We start from the raw sequence: 18870 nt of genomic DNA, 5'->3' as shown, positions 1-18870 counted from the left end.
CTCAATGTACTGGTCGTGAGATTGATTCCTGGTCTCAGCACTGTTTGGTGCATGTCTTCCTCCAACTCTCTCCCCCCCATATTTCCTGTCCCTCTTCAGCTGTCCCATCTAAATAAAGGCTAAAAAGGTGAACACTGCAGCAGATAGATGTAGAATGAGGTTTTTACAGCAAGCTGTAGAAACAGCCTTTGTTTAGATTTTCCACTGAAAAGTTGTGCAGTGACAGATTGGTTTGGCTTTCAGTAAAGCAGGATTTGATTTTTCTTTACAAAATACTACCTAGATATTACACGAAAAAAATCAATAAAGACATAAAACAAGCTGTTCTGACTACAGAGGGTGCTAAAATCAACACAAAGTTTCTTTCAGGAGCTTGAAGTCCATACCAAGTTTTTGACATGACAAATGTTTCTCATTCTCTCCTTTTCTCCTTTAACTACTGCAGCATGTTTTTACCAAATGCTTTAGACATTCAAAACACTGAATGTACTGTCCTCACTTTATTTACTTTAATTACCTCTGTCTTATTTGGACTGGTTGTGTTCTACCTCTTTAGTCAGTATACACTTGTATTTTGCATGACAAAACATTTCTGTAAGGCTGTGAGCCACTTTTAACTAATCTAAGAGCTGAAAGTGTAAATAGTCAGGAAAGAGAAAACATCACATGACAGTGCGCAGTGATGCCTTTTGAAGCAGTAAACTGCGCTTCTCAAAACCACAGAACTAAAAGGAGACATGTGACCTTATAGATAATAGGATTTTTTTTCAATCTTGAACTGACAAGAGTTTAAGAGAAGATAAAACTTCTTTTAGCAAGATGTAGGATTATATTTAAAAAAGGAAAAATTTATTGTATTTTCACAATTTTACACATGAAAATTACTGCAGATAGACAATGAATGCATTCATTTTTGCTACTTTGATGACTATTAGGAGGTTTACATTGAAATTAGATGTAAAGGAAAAAGAACAGGGACAAGTAGAAAATATGTATGTAAATAAAGTAGAATTACTCCCCTATTAACACTTTACAGATGAGTACAATATGACTAAAAACACTCTGATATCATCACACACCTTTAACGTCTCTTGGTTTCTCTCTTTAACACACATTCACTCAAACTCAAGCACACATACCACTCAGACAAAGACAGAGATAGCTGCTACTTCATGCTTTCATTTTTGATACTATCAGCTACTAATATGAGTAAACCTGTGTATGTTCATATATGTGTGTGTGTGTGTAAGCATTAACGTCTGCATGAATGAAAGCTACTTTAGTTCAAGGCGGTGTTCACCGCGGGCTATGTGGGAAGTGAACTCGTAACGGTCCCGGCTGCGGTGGCCGCACACATTGCACTCCATCGGATCCCGGAAGCCGTGACAGCCCATGTGGATGGTGAACATGACGTAGTCAAGGAAGATCACCCTGCAGTGGCCACAGGGGTACACCGCTCCAGGCAGAGGTCCGGTCTCCCCGTCTGCTCGCACCACCCGTAGTGCTTCCAATGGGGATAAAGGAATGGGCTGGGCGTGTGGGTGAGGGATGCCGTTCTGGTGGTTTAGCCCTCCTCCCAGCAGGTGTCCTAAGCTGTACATGATGGGCTGTGACATCTGGGAGCCGTCTGTGTGGAAGGAGTCGATGCTAATGGGAGGTTGTGCAGCGTGAGGGGGGCCCAGGAATGACATGTTCATCTTGTGGCCGTTAGTGAGGCCGATAGGTGTTATGTCATTGCGGCCTATTGAAATTGGGTAAGGCCTGTGGGAGGGTGCAGGGTCAGTGTCAGCACCTGGAAGAATAACGGGTGGTTGCTGGTGGTAGGTGTCGGGCCCAGGGGAACCTGGTGGAGGGTCCTTAATATCAGAGGGATGGATCAGTTCCCTCTTAAAGCTCAAGTCCAGGCAAATTCCATTTTCCCCTAGACCAAGTACATGAGAGGAAAGAGTAGTGAAGACTTGGCAGGAGGATGTTTCACATGCTTCACCCAGCAGCAACAAGAAAGATACTCTAGAAAGCAAGTAGCAGTTAAAGCAGTTACTTCCCATGACTGGTAAAAAAAGCTTAAAGGACCCGAAGGGAACCTCAGTTTATTGCTGAGTAGAAGAGGTGGGAGAAATGTGCACCCTGTGGGCAACACAAAAGAAAATCTGCACAGTGAATTGGACCTTTTTTGTTGACAGGATTTAAGAAGCTTTAAAGCAGCAGAACATCCAGAGAGCAGTTGAGCTTGGAGGCGTGAGAGGACAGAGGAAGCAGACGACACAGACGATGGAGGCCTCCTGTGCAGCTGCAGCTCAGACACAGAGGCACCTGCTCACGTTTCTCGCCTCCCGCCTGTTCTCTCTCTCTCTGCGGTTTGTTGAAATTACTTCTCTTTTCCCCCTGTGGTTGTCATATTGAAAGATCTCACTTCATTTGTAAACCTGATAGAGCTGCAGGAGGTTTTTACTAAGACAACCTCCATTTTTGTGAGCAGCTTGATTATGAAACTACAACTCAGTATTAGTGTGGCTTAACCAGAAAGATTGGAATATTATAATGTGTTCATCATATTCTGAAAACGTAATAATTTATCACTCAGTTTTGACTAAAAAATGTACAGTGAGTGATTTCAACAGCAAGTTTCCAATGCATGTTCCCCTTCTCTTTTTCTTTATTTATGCATGGTTACGAGTACCCACCTATGACACAATTCTGGCAGAGAATTTAGGACAGCACAGACCACTTGCTGGTGCGGGCAGGTGTGAGGCATGAAGTGCTCTACCCACAATTCCTGTTTGGCAGGAGATGAAGCCAGCAAAGATAAACACACATACAAACAAGTGGCTAAGGCAGACGGTTTAAAAAACATGAATTCAGCATTTTTGAAGCATAAATACCCAACAAAAAGGATGAATGACATCACAGAAGCATATATGTAAAGCCTGCACAAAAGCTTTAGTTTCAATAAGAAATGAGTAAACGTGGGCAATAAAAGACAAACAGCAATAATAATAACAAACAGCAAATATGTACATAAACACATCAATAAAACTAAAAAACTGTTACTTAAACTTATTCAATCCATAAGAGGTATTGTTAAAATGTGCTAAAATTACTTTACACTGTTTTTATCACCTGTATGAGGTCTATGTTAAAAGACCAGCTGCTCTTACCTGTAAACTTCTGTGGCATTGAGCTCTTCCGTTTGGCTACATTGTTTGCCAACCTGTCAAGCAGCAGAGCACGCTCAGTACCCATCTGAGCCCTTGATGTCTGATTGTCCTCTGTAACAGAAAAGATCAGAAAATACTTAAATGTCTTCTTGAACCAAAAAAAAAAAAACACCTCACAATCATGAGTTCAAGGAGAACACTGAGCTGTCTACCTGTAAAGGTCGTAAAGAAAAAAACTAGACGCTCAATAAGGAATCACACTGGGCAGGGCAAGATATTATTCAAGATCTGAAGATCTGTTGACCTCACTTCCTGGAGCTTTTTACTTAACTAGTGGAGGAGAGGAGACCACATGATGAGGATGTGCTTCCTCACCACTACGGCACATCTTGGCATCAACTTACGACATTAGGTGACCACAGAAGCAGTTCATTATCATTGTGTTGCAACGGTGCAACTGTCCTGTCAGGATGTGAAGGCATTCTGGGGGGAGGTTATTGACTTTGAGGTTATTCGTTTTTTGTGAGTGGTTGGCCTGAAACTATTTGCCCTAAAATTCCACTTCCCCTTAGTCTTAGATACACAAGAAGCAGTTTTCAGAGTGCTGAGTCTCCACACCACAGCAGCCACAACCTATTTAGCTGAACTGATGGGCTAACAGCTGTAAACTCATTAATCTAACAAGTCTACGAAAGCAGGATCTGTTGGCTATAACAGCTGTTAATTTGTCTCTTGCAAATGTGTGAAGTTTTTGTGAGTTAAAGCGAGTTTCAGACAGTGGTGTTAGAAGCTGAAAGTAAACCGTCTCCTCACCTCTCTCAGGCTTCATGCTGCTGCTCTGAATGTACACATGGCACCTTTCTCGGTGCTCCTCCAGCGAGCTTCGCTGCTTATAGCTCCGACTGCAGTGGTTGCATTTGAAAGGCTTCTCCACTGCAAGTTAAGGTATTTCAGTCAATCACAAACAAATGACACATCAACAACATTGCAGTGCTATAACAAGTATTATCTCATTAAGTGGTTTCATACAAAACTGATGATGTGCATATTGGGGAGCATGCAGGGTTTCTGCAGGTAAAACATGTGAACTGAGAGTGTGTGAGTTTCCAGGAGTAAATGAGTAATGCGTACTGTGTGATGTGTGTAACTGTATCAAAGAGCATGGCAGGCTGTTACAGGAACAAGCCATGCAGCCTCAGCAGACCTCATGTGTTCACAGTCATAAGGAGTGAGAAACCAACACTAAGGTGGGAGTAAACCACCCAGTATGATACTGTACACAGGTGCACAGAGCACCAGTGTATGCCTGCTTCACATGTGTGTACAATTGGTACCAGAGTGGGTACGCAGGTGTCCGCTCAGAGCATCTCGTCGTCGACAGGCGTAGCTGCACATCGGGCATTTGAAAGGCTTCTCTCCAGAGTGCAGTTTGATGTGGCGGAGCAGGTTTCCCTTCTGGGTGAAGGAAGATCCACACTGAGAGCAGTGGAATGGTCTCTCACCTGAAAATATAAAGATAAGAAGAAAAAAATGGGGAAATATTTCACATCTTAACATTTTCACCAACTGAAAAAGGGCTGCGAGTTCACTATGTTGGGTTAACTTATTCAACTATTTTATTGTTTAGATTTTAGATGCATTTAAGACATCTCACCATGTGAATAGTTCTACTTTTCTCCTTCTGTATAAGACTGACAAATTCAGTGATCAGATTATGTTTATTATTTGTTCTTTGTTATACCTACATGCTGAGAATGTAAATCAGTTAAGACTTATTGTCATTTTGTATAAAAGTAGCTCCGTACTGATAAAAATCATTTGGACAATGAAGGTTAACAAACACTAAAATTTGCCAAATAAATAACCACCTCAAACTGAGAAAAAATCTTTTCCCAAGGGTTGACTGATAGTCTATCCAAGTCAGAAGTGCACAAAGGCTATCAGGTTTAAGCTGGTGAAATTTAAATGGATTATTTGCACATATATACCATGGCTTAGATAATCATATTCCTAATTGTATATCAAATGTGGCCTAGAAAGAGGGCACATTTTGAAGCTGATATCTGATATTATCTCCATTAGACTACCTGTCTGCCCTCAGGCATTTGTCTTTGGACTCTTTCCACCTGAACTAAGACATTCAGGTGAAAAAATAAGGATTGATAATCTATGCTCACTTCAGGCTGAATAATGCACTGTAATAGCTTGGAATAACAATGGAATGAGAAAACTTATTCTGAAGGAAAAACAACAGCTTCTTTGAAATAATGTGATAATTTATTACAGTTGTGGAAGCTGCCTTCCAAGACAAAAAATACTTGAAAACCTTAAATTATGTTTATAGTAAAGTTGTCAAGATTGATCACATTAAACATGATTAATTAAGGTCCATAAATGGTGCATTAACATTTCAAAACCAAAATAACTGGCCTTTTCCAATTTAGCACACTTTGGTTTAGCCATGTCAGCATCTCCCAGCAGCCAAAGTGATGTAAAATAAGTCCTTAATGTCTCATTTCATTTTAATAGTCTAAAAAACCCTTCAGTGCATAAGTCAGAAGTCATCTGCACTTTGTGTTATCAAATATTTAAATATTTTTTACTGTTTACTTATTTCCTATAAGATCCATGGCAAGTTCCTTTTCCCATGTACAAAATGTGTTTCAATGGATTCTATCTCACAGGCAAATCCAAAGTAGAAACTGGAGCACACAAATCCTTTTTTTTGCAATTTATTCAGGTGCAGAAGAGTAAAGTTTCGAGGTAAACTGCATCTTCACCAGAGTAAACACGAATGGTTTTGAGACAGTCTAAGACCGCATAAAAATCAGAAATGAAACTAAACTAAAATGCAATAGAAAGGATGCAATTAATTACAATCAGAAACAGAAAATTCTGAGATTAATTGCAAATTTGAACCATTTGACAGCCCTGGTCTAAAGACAATGAAAAAAAATCAATCAACAAAACAACTTTATAAAAATCAAATAAGATCTTTTTAGTTTGTTAAGTTTAGTACCTTGGTTGTTTTTGTGTTAACCTTGTATATGTGTGTATCTTTAGAAATGCATCTTTCTAAGAAAGAAACAATAAATATAACAAACACTTTTTTAACATGTGCATGCCTTGTTTCCTACAAAATTAAAATGTGTTGTTAAGTTAGGAGTTGTTTTCTGAAGGAATTGATATTTCTGTAGGTTCCCCTGTCTTACACTGCATTAACATAATAAGTTTGGCTTAAAAGGTTGAAAAAAACTCTGTTCCTTCATATTCAAGCTGTGAAGCTGAATAACCAGTTTTATTGCGAATGTTGCATTAAAAGGACATCATCTTATTTTTTGCTCGTGGTTAGATTGGTGTGACTTTATGCGAAAGATTTACAACATATTTTATTATTTAATTTAATTTTTGATTATTTTCTTGCTTCTTCCATTACAGTAAACTGCAAGAGACTAAGAGTTATTCACTGTCTTTATAAAGAGAAAGAGATGATGCCCACTGTGACAAAGTTCTCACAACTCTAACCCCACAAATGCCACAGTATATTGCACCCATGAGTTCCCACATTGAAAAGAAGCCTCATGAGTTGCATCCAGAGGCAGCACTTTTCTGCTTCTTAAATCTACTGATTAATAAGGATTCACAATGTCAGTCCATACTGACAGTCATCATCTGTCAGAAGTCCTGCACTACATTTAGAAACAGAGCTTGTGACTTTAGTCCTTTGGACTGCTTTTATTTAATCTAAAAATAAGAAAAAAGGATAGACTCAGAAACACAGAAAAAATACATGTTTCTTTAGTCTGACAGGAGTTACTAAAAGCTGAGAGAAAACAAGTTTAGTTACTTACATCTGATGATTTGATTACTCCAAACTACTTAATGAGATATTAAAGAAGTTGCACCATCAGGGCAATTTAACAACCACGGATAAGTAGCTATCTGTTCCTGTCACAAAATCTCAGTTATCTTCTGTGCTTTATATCTGACAACAATAAAGGGCTATTTCACAACATCTGGTTGCAGAAGCACGTGCGTCATATACGATGCAGATGATCAGAGATGCTGTATCAAACATCTTGACCTAGTCAATACAGAGAGCTATCTGCCAGTGCTATCAACAGATGATGATTGTGCAATTGCTGTGTTTGAGGTCAGGTGTTCCTGTGCTCACCCGTGTGGCTGCGCTTGTGCACCATCAGGACGTTGATGCTGACGCAGGACAGGCCGCAGATGTCACAGTTGAGCTTTCCTGTCGTTTGGATGCGGGGGACTGAAGCCCCAGGCACGTAGCTCCCTTCTGTATCAGCTGCTGGTTCTGCAGAATGGGTGCCATTGTCATAGCGAGAGTAGTCCACAAGAGAAAGGTCTTCTGGCTCATTCAGGGTATCTCCCTCTTCATCCCCATCTCTGTCATCGACATCCTCTTCCTCATCAAACCCTTCTTCCATTCTGTCCTCAGCTGCCCCTTCTTCTTCTTCTGGTGCAATCTCTATTTCTTTCTCAGCCTCTTGGTACTGATCATCATCTTTCATCTCCTCTGACTCAGTTTTTATCGCACCTAAGCAAGGAGGAGGCAGTGAATGTATATGGAGTGACATTTGACATTATCGCTGATGAAGTGATTAAAACATGATAAAAAGTACAGATAAACATGGACAAAACATGGACAAAACATGAACCTGAATGTGAAATGCTGTCTCAGTCTCACTTCAACATTTGTATTTATATTTGATAGTTTGATAACAGAATGAACACATCTCCAAAGTGTGGGTAGCTCAATTTAGGCCAATGAATAGTGTCACAGAGACATTGAGAAGATGTGTGTTAAAGATAAGAGGAAGGCATTTCCTCTGAATGCACAGAAACTAGAACCAGGGCAGGAGAAAGATACAACGTGAGCCTCACAGAGACACCAGTTCCTGCTTTGCTTTTCTAAAGAGATTTTTAAGATTATGGCACAGACAAGGTTTTCATAACATCCCTTAATCCATTGTTAATCTCCTCAATAACTGTCTCTAGCCACAAGGAGGAAACTTACTCTTCAATATTTCAACAATATGTAAGTTTATCCCTGTTTACCACCCTGGACCTGCAGATTTGGATTAGTCATCAATAAAACTTTTGACACGCAGAGTCCTGAGGCCTAGTCGGCAGGACCTCTCACCCAGCCTTTAGCTAGTGTGAACCAACCCCAGCATGCTCAGTTCCATCCAGAAACCACACTGTGGTCTTGGCGGTGATGATGATGAGCTGAAGAGAAGCGCTTTGCATTGTGGAAAGCGCTTAGAGGTGCTATGGAAACTTTGCACACGTACAGCTCTGAGAGGCCCGATATAGAGTCCAGGGTCTGAGAGCAGTGAACCGCAGGCTGCGCATCAGATGCAGAGCGAGACTTTAGGATGTGCACCCAGTGGGGCAGATGGGTGGCAGTCAGAAATAAACAGGAGAGCTGTCTGTGACACCATGCTCTTTTTTAATGTTACAAATGAGGGACTAAGGCCACAAGGCTGAGAAAAAACATTTCAACACTTAAAATATAATGTGTGAAACAAGGTGGTCACAGTTTAGAAATGTGCTAAATAGTTCTACGCTTCCAGTCAGTGTGAGAGGAGTGTTTATAAACTCAACATCAGACATTGCTAGTATGATTACATTACAACAGCTTTGATACAGGGGATGTTTGCTTATTATGGGTAATGCACTATCCTCAATATGGATGCACCCATCTCTAAAAATGTTGGATTGAGTTCATCATACTCTTTGTGTCTTCCTCTCTTCCTTCCTCATCTAAATATGTTGTTGAAGCCATTATAAGAAAGTTTGCATGATTTTCTATAACAACTGCAGAATGAAGCATTGGCATATTTTTCTTCACCAGAGCTGTACTACACAAACTGTCTTGCTATTTGTGTTCTCCACTGACTTGTAAAACTCCTAAAAGATGGAAACCTTCAGTCATATGGACAGACTAAGTAAGACACTCCTCCAACCAGCTCTGAAAAGTGCTTTTAGAGAGTTTAACCCCCAGAATGGTATAAGCCAGTGGCGGCTGGTGCATTAACCCCCAGGTGCAGAGGGAATGTATCTTAATTTAATAGTGTAATGCTAACACATAACGGAGTAGTCATCAGTACTAACTGCAGCAGTGGGAGCAAATTGGGGTTAACTGCCTTGCCCAAGGTCACACTGACATGAGACTGCAGGAGTTGGGCATCTAGCTCCCAACCTTCCAGTTGAGAGACGCCTCACAACTCTACTACTGAGCCATACTCAACATTGTAAGTAGCATTGCTAAGAGATGCTATGTTAGTTTTTAAGCATCTCTACTGTTACAGTACAGTTGTGTCACTTGGCAAAAACAGGTGGCCTGAGAGCTGAATTAAGTTTGACCAAATGTTCAGCAAATCAAGGAGTAGGGGGTGCCATAATAAAACTTCTGAATCATTTACAGAGTTGAAGTAAATGGAAGAGGACGCTATGATATTTGTGCTTTTAAAAAGATGCCCCTATATAGACACAGGTGCATCTGAAAAGATGAGAATATCATAATAAAGTTATTTTTCCCCCGTGATTAAATTCAAGAACTTTCATATATTATAGATTCATCATTAAAAAGTTAAATATTTAAAAATATATATATATTTTTGGACAGCTTTGTGCCTTTATTTGATAGAGGAGGACAGTGGACAGAGTCTGAAACAGGGACGAGAGCAGGAGAGAGACATGCGGTAAAGGGCCTCAGGCCGGATTTGAACCTGGGCCATCCATGTACGTGGGGCGTACCTTAAACCACTAGGCCACCTGCATCCCCAAAAAACATGTTTTTAATCTTGATGATCATGGCTTATAGCATGCGAAAATAAAAACTCCACTATCTCAAAATATTAAAATATTACAAAACATCAGTTAAAAAAGGATTTACAATACAGAAATGTTGACCTTCTGGAAAAATATGCTCATTTATGCACTCAGTAACTGGCTGGAGCGCCTTTTGCACAAATGAATGCATCTATGGGACATGGCATAAGGCCAATCAGTCCGTGGCACTGCTGGGTTGTTATGAAGCCCAGGTTGCTCTGATAGCAACCTTCAGCTCTTGACATTTCCCCAGCAATTCTCTATGGAGTCCAGGTCAGACTAGTTGGCTGGCCATTCAAACCCAGTAACACCATGATCAATGGAACAGTTTCAGTTAGTTTTGGCTTCACTGTGGGAAGTGCCAAGTCCTGCTGGAAAAGGAAATCAGTATCTCCAAAAAGCCTTTCAGCAGATAGAAGCATGAAGTGCTCTAAAATCTCCTGGTAGATGGCTGGCAGTATTGACTCTAGACTTGATAAAGCACAGTGGACCAACAGCAGCAGATGACATGGCAACTCAAACCATCACTGACTGTGGAAACCGAAAACACTAGACCTTAAGCACCCTGGATTCTGGGCCGCTCTGATCTTTCTCCAGACTCTAGGGCCTTGGTTTCCAAATGAAATTAAATATTGACTTTTTATCTGAAAACAGGACTTTGGACCAATGAGCAACAGTCCAGTATTTTTTTCTCCTTAACCCAGGTGAGAAGCTTTTAATGTTATCTGTGGTTCAGGATTGACTCAAACATGATACTTGTAGCCCATTTCCTGGACTCGTCTGTGTGGTTGCTCTTGATCCACTGACTCCAGCCTCAGTCCACTCCTTGTGAAGCTCCCCTAAGTTCTGGAATCTGCTTTGTTTGACAATCCTCTGTGCACCTTTTCCTTCCACACTTTTCCCTTCCAGTCAGCTTAGAGCCTCTGAAAACATACTGCCCTTTCAGCAGTGACCTGCTGTGGCTTACCCTCCTTGTGAAGGATGGCAATGATCGTCTTCTGGACATGGGTCAAGTCAGCAGCCTTTCCTATGATTATGGTTGTGCGAACAGAACCAGAGCAAGAGGATGAAGGCGACCTTTGCACAATGGACTTTCCCCCAATATTCCGATATTGTGAGCTGTAAGCCGTAATCATTGAGATTGAAAAAAAAAGTCTCAAAATGTTTCACTATGCACAACATGAATCTAGAATACCTGGAAATTAGATTTTTTTGAAGTAAATCACAGAAAAAAAGAACTTTTACATGATATTCAAATTTTTAGATGCACCTGTATGTGTTTTATGTACGTTTGTGAGCATAACAAACATAAGTAATACACAAAGTATTATTATTATTATAATAATTAAGTAATGAAATGCCATCAGGATATAAATTATAACAAGCCAGTCTGAAGTTAATATCATAAGTTAATGAAGCCTGATGTAGAGACTGCTCCTGCCTTAGCACGCTCTCAACAACACAGTATTTAATCACTGCTGGACAAAAACGGCACCAAATCACTGTTTTAAAATGTTCCTGTTTTGATGAATTGAAATAATAAATGTCCTCTCTTCCTTTCTTTTTATTTATCAAAGACAGTCTAACTTCAGTAATTAAAAGATTCATTTAAAGACACACTTATTGATGCACGGTGGCAAGACTTAACTTTTCCACTGATCAGGGTTTTGTGGTAATAAATCTCAGCGTTAAATTTGATGATCTATATATTCATCTCCATAATCTTCAAAGTATCTGTGGTCATAAAGAAATAAAGTTGAGCTGATGCTAACAAAAGTAGTAAAATGAAAAGACGTCAAAGAGATGAAGTGTTGGTGCGTGTAGGTGTTTGTTGGTAAACCTACGTGGATTGATCACACATTCACCACCCTGCACTCCATTCTCACTGTATGAGTTATCATCCCTCTTTTCTTCCTCCTTTTTCTGTGGCTTCACATCTGCAACTTCGCTGCAAATGTCTGAGAAGGTGACACATATGCAAATAGTTACTATTTGTTTCGTCAATGAGCAGTATTGTTCCTATGCTACAGATCTCTGCAACATTATGAGAATATAAATCATATAGTTTTAGATCCTTTATGGAAGTTATGGTCTGCACAGAGGAATTGTGCATGTTCAGCTCCCTGTACTAGCTCTTGGTGTGGCAGGTAGGACGGGGCAGCTGAACATGTACATCTTAACTCTAAAAAGAAGGAAATTGATACTCACCCCTCATGTCTTCTTGTTGGCCAGTAAATTCAAGGTGTTGGTTTATGTTCATGATGAAAAAAATTGCTCTGTGGGGAGAGGTTGCAATAAGATAATAAAAGACATGCTATCAGTGAGAAACAGCGCAAGCCATCAATGCTACATGATGTTTGTGGAACTTTGCAGCATTTGTGTGAATGCGATTTAATCTGAGGCTCTAATATGCTTTTCTCTTAGTGAAAACAAGTGAAAGCTAACCCTTACAACGTATGTAAAGCATGTAACATAAGAAGCAGAACATGCAGCTCACTGTTCCTACTGGTTGGACACCATAAAGATACGTTTATTTTAAAAAGTGTGGGGGTAAAAGCCCACGGTTGATTGCTCGTCCCTGTCACTCGATTTAGCCTGATGAGAAAATGATGATGTTCACTGCACATGTACTTCCTGCCTCGACTCTACATAGGAGTAAGTGTTAATGCGTGTTACACTCCAACAGCCAGAGACACTCCAACACTTTTAGGCACGTTTTATAAATGAATAAGGAAATAAAACATCCAACACTTCACTTTTTATGATCAACCTTGAATCAAATGTTACTGAGGTGATTAAAAAATATACAATCACTTTCAGTTTTTTTTTTTATTTTAATGCAACTCTGCTGAATATACTAAACTCAGCAGTAACTTTTAGTTATTTTTAAAATCACATTCACATTGATAAAGTAAAAAAACTTTCTGACACTATCAAAATGAAACAGAGTGGCACAAACGCTACAAGTTACCAATTCAATTTAAAAGTACTAATGTGTTAACTTTCTGTTCAAGATAAAACTAAGTTGAAGAGATGATGGAATGATCTTACCTGCTGTCTGCTCGGCACCACTCTCTCAGTAGGAGATTCCACCACTCAGCCACAGGACTTTCTCTAAATATGGAATAAAAAGCAACGTCACTTGGAGAGATCCCTTAAAGGAACAGAAACTTATTTTCAACAAGGTGGAGCAACAAAGACCACAGCACGCTCATACATAAGAGGGGCAGTACCAGAGATTTAGCTCATTCCTCAACATCTTTTTCATGATCAGAATATTAAAATTCCTCTACTTAACACAAACATGGAGAGTCCAAAACTCTGTGAGAGAAACAAAGAACTTTAAATGGGTTTGATAACAATTTACATGAGTTCTGTTTTCATTTGAGGAGTCATTACTCCATCTTGTGGCCAAACTAGAACGACACTTTCATTCTGACTGTTTTTCTCCACATCCACTTTAGTACAGAAAAGAAAATACTTTTATTGTTGGTCGTGTAACCCATTCAGTAGGTTGTAGCTCCTTATCTAGGTGGTTAATATATGGTTGACCTTTTTATTGACATCTTCCAGCAATTTAACTTTTTGAGTTTGAATGAGCTCAGTAGGTAAATTATTTCCAGTGATATTCTAGTTTGATACTGCTTGAGATATTTTGTCAACATGGGACATGACAAAGGTTTTAAGTATCGTGCCTACCTACTGATGTTTCTTTTAAGCAGTTATTTTGTTAAAAATTTCAATGCAAGATGCAAGCCCAATGCCCCAACGCAAAGATGTACAATGCAGTCATAAAGTTTTCAGGCCCCCTTTCTAATTTTGTTATGTTGCAGCCTGATGTAACATTTATTTTCTCAATAATCTATATTACACAATCTACAGTACCCCATAACGACAAAGTGAAAAGAAAATTTTAGAAAATGTTAGCAAATTTATTAAAGAGTGAAATATTCCATTGACACAAGTATCAGGTTCCTCCCATTTCTCCTGATCATTGCTGAGATGTTTCTACACCTTGATTGGAGTCCATCTGTGGTAAATTGATTGAACCTGATTTGGAAAGGCACACACCTTTTGGAAGAGTGCCAGACTTTTCCATTTGAGAACTGTGGAGGCTACGACGTTCTGGGGACATTTCAATGTAACACAATTTTTTTGTAGCCTTTCCCAGATCTGTGCCTTGCAACAATCCTGTCTCTGAGCTCTGCAGGCAGTTCCTTTAACCTCATGGCTTAGTTTTGCTCTGATATGCATCGTTAGCTATGAGGCCTTCTATAGAGAGGTATGTACCTTTCCAAATCATGTCCAATCAATATAATTTCCCACAGGTGGACTCCATTCAAGGTGTAGAAACAAAGGGTCTGGAAACTTATGTTAATGTGATATTTCTGTTCAAATGTTCAAATTTCAAATTAATTTGCAACATTTTCTAAAATTATTTCGAAAGAAGAAAAACTAAGAAAAGAAATCTTAATCAAGTTTAGCTTTGATTTAATCTGTACCAATTAACAAAAGTAAACTAAATTTCTCTTTTGGGGTTAAAGTTTAAGCTGCTGACTTGTCTTTAACAGTGCACAATGTAGTTTAAGGGGAGTAGTTCGTATCAAGAGTATTTTATCGTGTTATATTTCAATACTGAGGTCAATGTTGAACTTTGTTATTGATAAACACTCTTTTACCAAAGACAAAGTCATTCAACATATGAAGTATCGCAGTGGTCAAATAGGCTACACTGCCTTATTTTATAATTGGTAAGATTATTTATTTATTAAATTTGGCATTATTCTGACAATTGTTTTTGTGTTTATTCACAAATTATTCTAGCTGGCTCAGCAAGCTGATGTGCAAATAATCCACATCTCTGATTCTGATGTGCCATTTCCAGTCCTGTACTCAACCAGCCAAGTCTGAAGAAAGCATTGAAGGAAGTTCAAGAGAAAATCTAGGATTTCCTTTTTCAAAGTCAAGATTTTCCACTCAAAGCATTTTATCATCTTAAAAACACTGCCTGAGTGCGACCGTTTCTCTCTCAAGCTGATGCAGAGACATTAATTCATGCTTTTATTACCTGCAGAATCGATTACTGTAAAGCTCTTCTTTCTGGTCTCCCTAAAAAGAGTGGGGGTGAACTCATGTATTTTCTTTTAATTTTCTGTTTGTGTGTAAAGCACTTTGTGTTACATTGCTTTATAGGAAAAGTGCTATACAAATAAAAATTGACTGACTGATTAACTGATGGATAAGTGATCAGTGACTTAATTGATTTACCAACCAGACCTTAATTATGTAGCACCGGGGTATCGGTCGTAAATACAACTGCATCATGCACAAAAAGAAAATCTGCATGATGCACTTTTGAGACGTTTAAAGGTGCTTTTCAAAAAGTTTATATCGTGCTTTGAGGTGCGATTTTCTGAAGTGAAGGCCCAGGAGAAGAACACCAGGCTCTTTCTCATTTTGAATATCTCACTTATTGTATTGCCTGAAATCTAGAAATTAGTTTTCACTCCCAGAAGCAGTGGAAATATGCCCCTCTTAAAGAATGAGACTTGAGGCAGATTCTCTCTGTTTGTGCTGACTCTTTAAATTGCTAATGTGCAATTTCTCCATGTGGATATCCAAAACCAGTTCATGTGGCTCATGAGCAGAGCTGTGTGGATGTGAGGAAGAAGAATGTTTGAGGAGTACTTTGAGGCTCCAAAAGGGGCCAGGTCTCTGTCATTAGAAAGCATCTATTGATGAACCATGTACAATCATACTGTTATAAAAGTTCTACATATGTACAATTATTAAAAACAAAACAAAAAAAAACATAATTACTTCTCCATATTGAAGTCATGATAGTCATGGAGTCAAGTCATGCTAAAATGTTTAAAAGAAAAAACAGAACTAGCTAAAAATAAAACACTGGCAGAATTCCAGTATACAACTTAATAAAGATATAATAATAAAGTAGTCTGAAATCGCTGCTCTTCTCTCAAGCCTTTGGCTGATGGATTTAGTACAGTTTGCATGTATCTGTGGTGCCGTGTTTGTGCTTCTTTTGTTAATTACATTGATTTTACTACACTAAAATAAATGATCTCAGGAAGAAAAGCTGCCTTATAACAGCAAAATATCTTAACTTCAAGTCCAGGATTAAGGCAGGCTTTATGTCCCTCACTAGTGGTAACCACCAGTAGTTGTTTGTTTTAACTTAAAGTTAGGCCTAAATAAAGAAATGCATTAGATTTCATACTTTGTTGTAGCTGGTTACTATGGGATGTTCAAAACACAGCATTACAAAAGGAAAAACACAAAATAGGAAAATAGGAATTTACTGTGGTTTCACAGTGTAAAAGCCCAACCCCACAGGCTATCTCCAAAGCACAGTTGAATCATGTGTGAGTGGAAAAAACACATCGCTAAACATTTGTGCAGGCTGTTGGGCAGTTATCAACGACATTATCAACAGCTGGGAAACTGCTCCCATAACAAACTATCAAATCTTAGGGGAAAAAGGGTCATCAATTATGATGCACCGTATTTCTGTTAGGGCTTTTAAATGATATTGCAGAAATGTTGGAACAAGGGCTGTCATAATACCAGAACTTTAAATTCAGAGTTCAGACTGGTAAAAATCCCACAATTTAAAAACAGGTTTTAAAACCACGTGAAAAACAGACAACTAATGCACATAACAATAGGTCATTTCTTGTTTTAAAATTCCTCATATCAAAGATAATTTGGCTCAGAAGCTGTTTCCTGGACTGGCAGAAACTTTTGATTAAACAAATGACTGAAGATCTGTACTTTTCCATAACAACTATTAAAACTGTATATTAAAAAACATACAGAAACTGGGGATAGGGACGGCGGTAGCCTAGTGGTTGTGTATATGTGCCCTGTGTACAGAGGCTGTTGTCTTCAAGCGGGTGGCCATGCCTCGAATCTGACCTATGGCTTCTTTTCCATGTCATTCTCCACACTCTCTCTTCCCCCAGTTTCTAAATCTATCCACTGTCATATCCCTCATGTAAAGGTATAAACATGCAAGAAACTTAAAAATCATAGAGAAAGATTTTATTGTAAGCCTACATAATCTTACAGTTTAAACACAGACAGACTGCGTTCGCACCGAAGGTTAAAGGGAACTAAATCTGACTTTTTCTCATGTTAGCAAAAACAACATGAGAATATAGAACTTCAACCAGGTTTTTCAGGTAAAGTCACATCTTTATAAAAAAGTAAAATACAACAGCTGTTATTGGATGTGATGTGGATTCATTCTCTCACTATTAGAGATGCACAATATTGTATTTTTGCTGATATCCATTATGCCAATATTTACAAATTAATTTTAGCTGATACCGATACCAATATTTGAATGTAAAATACAAACAAACAAACAGACAACTTGCAGTCTTTAGAACACATTGTACAGTTTGTACATGTACCAAAAATGTAGGTCTAACTTAAAAAAAAAAAAAAAAAAGTTTTTTTTTCTTAAATTTGTGTAGGCAGTCCAGTTCATGGTGGTGGTTTGGTGTTTGAGGATCTTTTTTGGTCACAACAGCTCACATAATGTGCTACAGGACACTGTTGCACTTCACCCGGCAGACATGAAAGTTTCTATTTATTGTTCATCCCGTGAATTATTCTTAATTCCTGATGAAACGTGGAAATATTTGTCTCAGATGTCCTTGTTTAAAAGACAGGTAGTTAGAAAGTGCAGCTCTGTTTCCACGTCCTGTTGGCTGCAGTGGGTGCACACTTTCCTCTTTAGGGACCCAGCTTTGTCTGTGGTGTCCTCTCTCGAAGGTGAGGTTATGCTAAGTGAGTCTGTACATAGTCAAACATTTCCTCAGCCGTGGATCAGTCACAGTGTTTAAGTATTTTGCAACTGCATATTACATATTAAGGGACAAATAGCATTCCAGTTTGTTTTGTTTTTTTTGTTGATTCTTGCCAATGACTTGAAAAGTTGTCTTTTTGTGGTTGAATATATAATTTGGTTTAAGCTGGTTGCCAAAACAGGCAGTCAGACACAAAACCTCTTTATCTGTCTCTCTTTTCTTTTACCAAACCAGTCAAGGTAAATTTCTGTTTACAAGTTCTGCTTGAAGTTTTTGCCTGTTAAAGGAGGTTTTCTTTACTGTTTTTGCTTACTGTTTGCTCATACTGGATTAAGCTACTATCTATATATTACAGAAGGTATCAAGAACTGAATACATAAATGAATGAATGAAAATAAATAAACTGATTGACTGACTGTCATGCAAACACTCCAAATATGCAACATTTATAAGCTAAACAGGACACTGAAAACACTGTTTGATTTTTTTAGATAAAAATAACTTTTTCTTGCTGTACACAGGAGCACCTATGGTCAGGGAGATGATCTCATATGGTTCAACCCTTAATGTCTTTGCGTGAAATAAAATATAAATAAAAATGGGTGTGGAAAACTGAAAAAAAATTTGTAAGGTTTCTTGAGGATAATTTAGTTTTTACAAGTTGCAGAGATGAACTCTGAAACTGTGGCCACAGCACAACAACACACAGCCAAGGACATTTCCATTCTTAAGAACTCACACAAGCATAACCAGTCAAACACCTCATAAATGACACATAATGAAGCTGCTGGCCTTCTTATGAGGAGAACCAGTTAGCAGCTCACCCACTGCTTTAGTACACTGCTGTTAGAGTCAGTCATCTCATTACAGCTATTTCCCTGAAACTGAACAGATGTGGAGGTTTTTTCATTCAAATATTTGTCTGAAACTGCTGATAATATCAGTTAGGGTAGGGTTAGGGCCACTACAGAGCCACAGTTATCTTAACTCATCTGAACATTTCTCACAAATCAGAA

General features: G+C 38.7%; 2 protein-coding genes across 3 annotated transcripts in view; both read right to left on the bottom strand.

The window, feature by feature from the left end:
- Nucleotides 1–3122, bottom strand: part of LOC121508008 (protein AF-17-like) — a 58090-nt gene extending 54968 nt beyond the window's left edge. Inside the window, exon 1 of the mRNA XM_041784466.1 lies at nucleotides 2685–3122. The gene's annotated coding sequence lies outside the window, so the exon portion shown is untranslated. The remainder of the gene's footprint in view (nucleotides 1–2684) is intronic.
- Nucleotides 848–13161, bottom strand: LOC121508010 (zinc finger protein Aiolos-like). 2 transcript variants are annotated; one of them, XM_041784468.1, is made up of 8 exons: nucleotides 13071–13161; nucleotides 12228–12295; nucleotides 11864–11977; nucleotides 7333–7719; nucleotides 4493–4660; nucleotides 3972–4091; nucleotides 3159–3269; nucleotides 848–1921 (listed from the first exon to the last, which is right to left on the bottom strand). In XM_041784468.1, exons 2-8 carry the CDS (start codon nucleotides 12277–12279, stop codon nucleotides 1275–1277), a joined length of 1599 nt encoding a protein of 532 aa, XP_041640402.1. In that variant the 5' UTR covers nucleotides 12280–12295; nucleotides 13071–13161; the 3' UTR covers nucleotides 848–1274. The 2 variants fall into 2 exon arrangements, with proteins under 2 accessions (XP_041640402.1, XP_041640401.1); XM_041784467.1 differs by lacking the exon at nucleotides 13071–13161 and adding an exon at nucleotides 12471–12617 and having other exon boundaries at nucleotides 850–1921.
- Nucleotides 13162–18870: the final 5709 nt, after the last annotated feature.

This window comes from Cheilinus undulatus, linkage group 4, assembly GCF_018320785.1.
Source record: "Cheilinus undulatus linkage group 4, ASM1832078v1, whole genome shotgun sequence".
In the NCBI taxonomy this organism is placed as follows: Eukaryota; Metazoa; Chordata; class Actinopteri; order Labriformes; family Labridae; genus Cheilinus; species Cheilinus undulatus.
The sequence above is the reverse complement of the archived record's forward strand: the minus strand, read 5'-3'. Positions and strand labels throughout refer to the sequence as shown.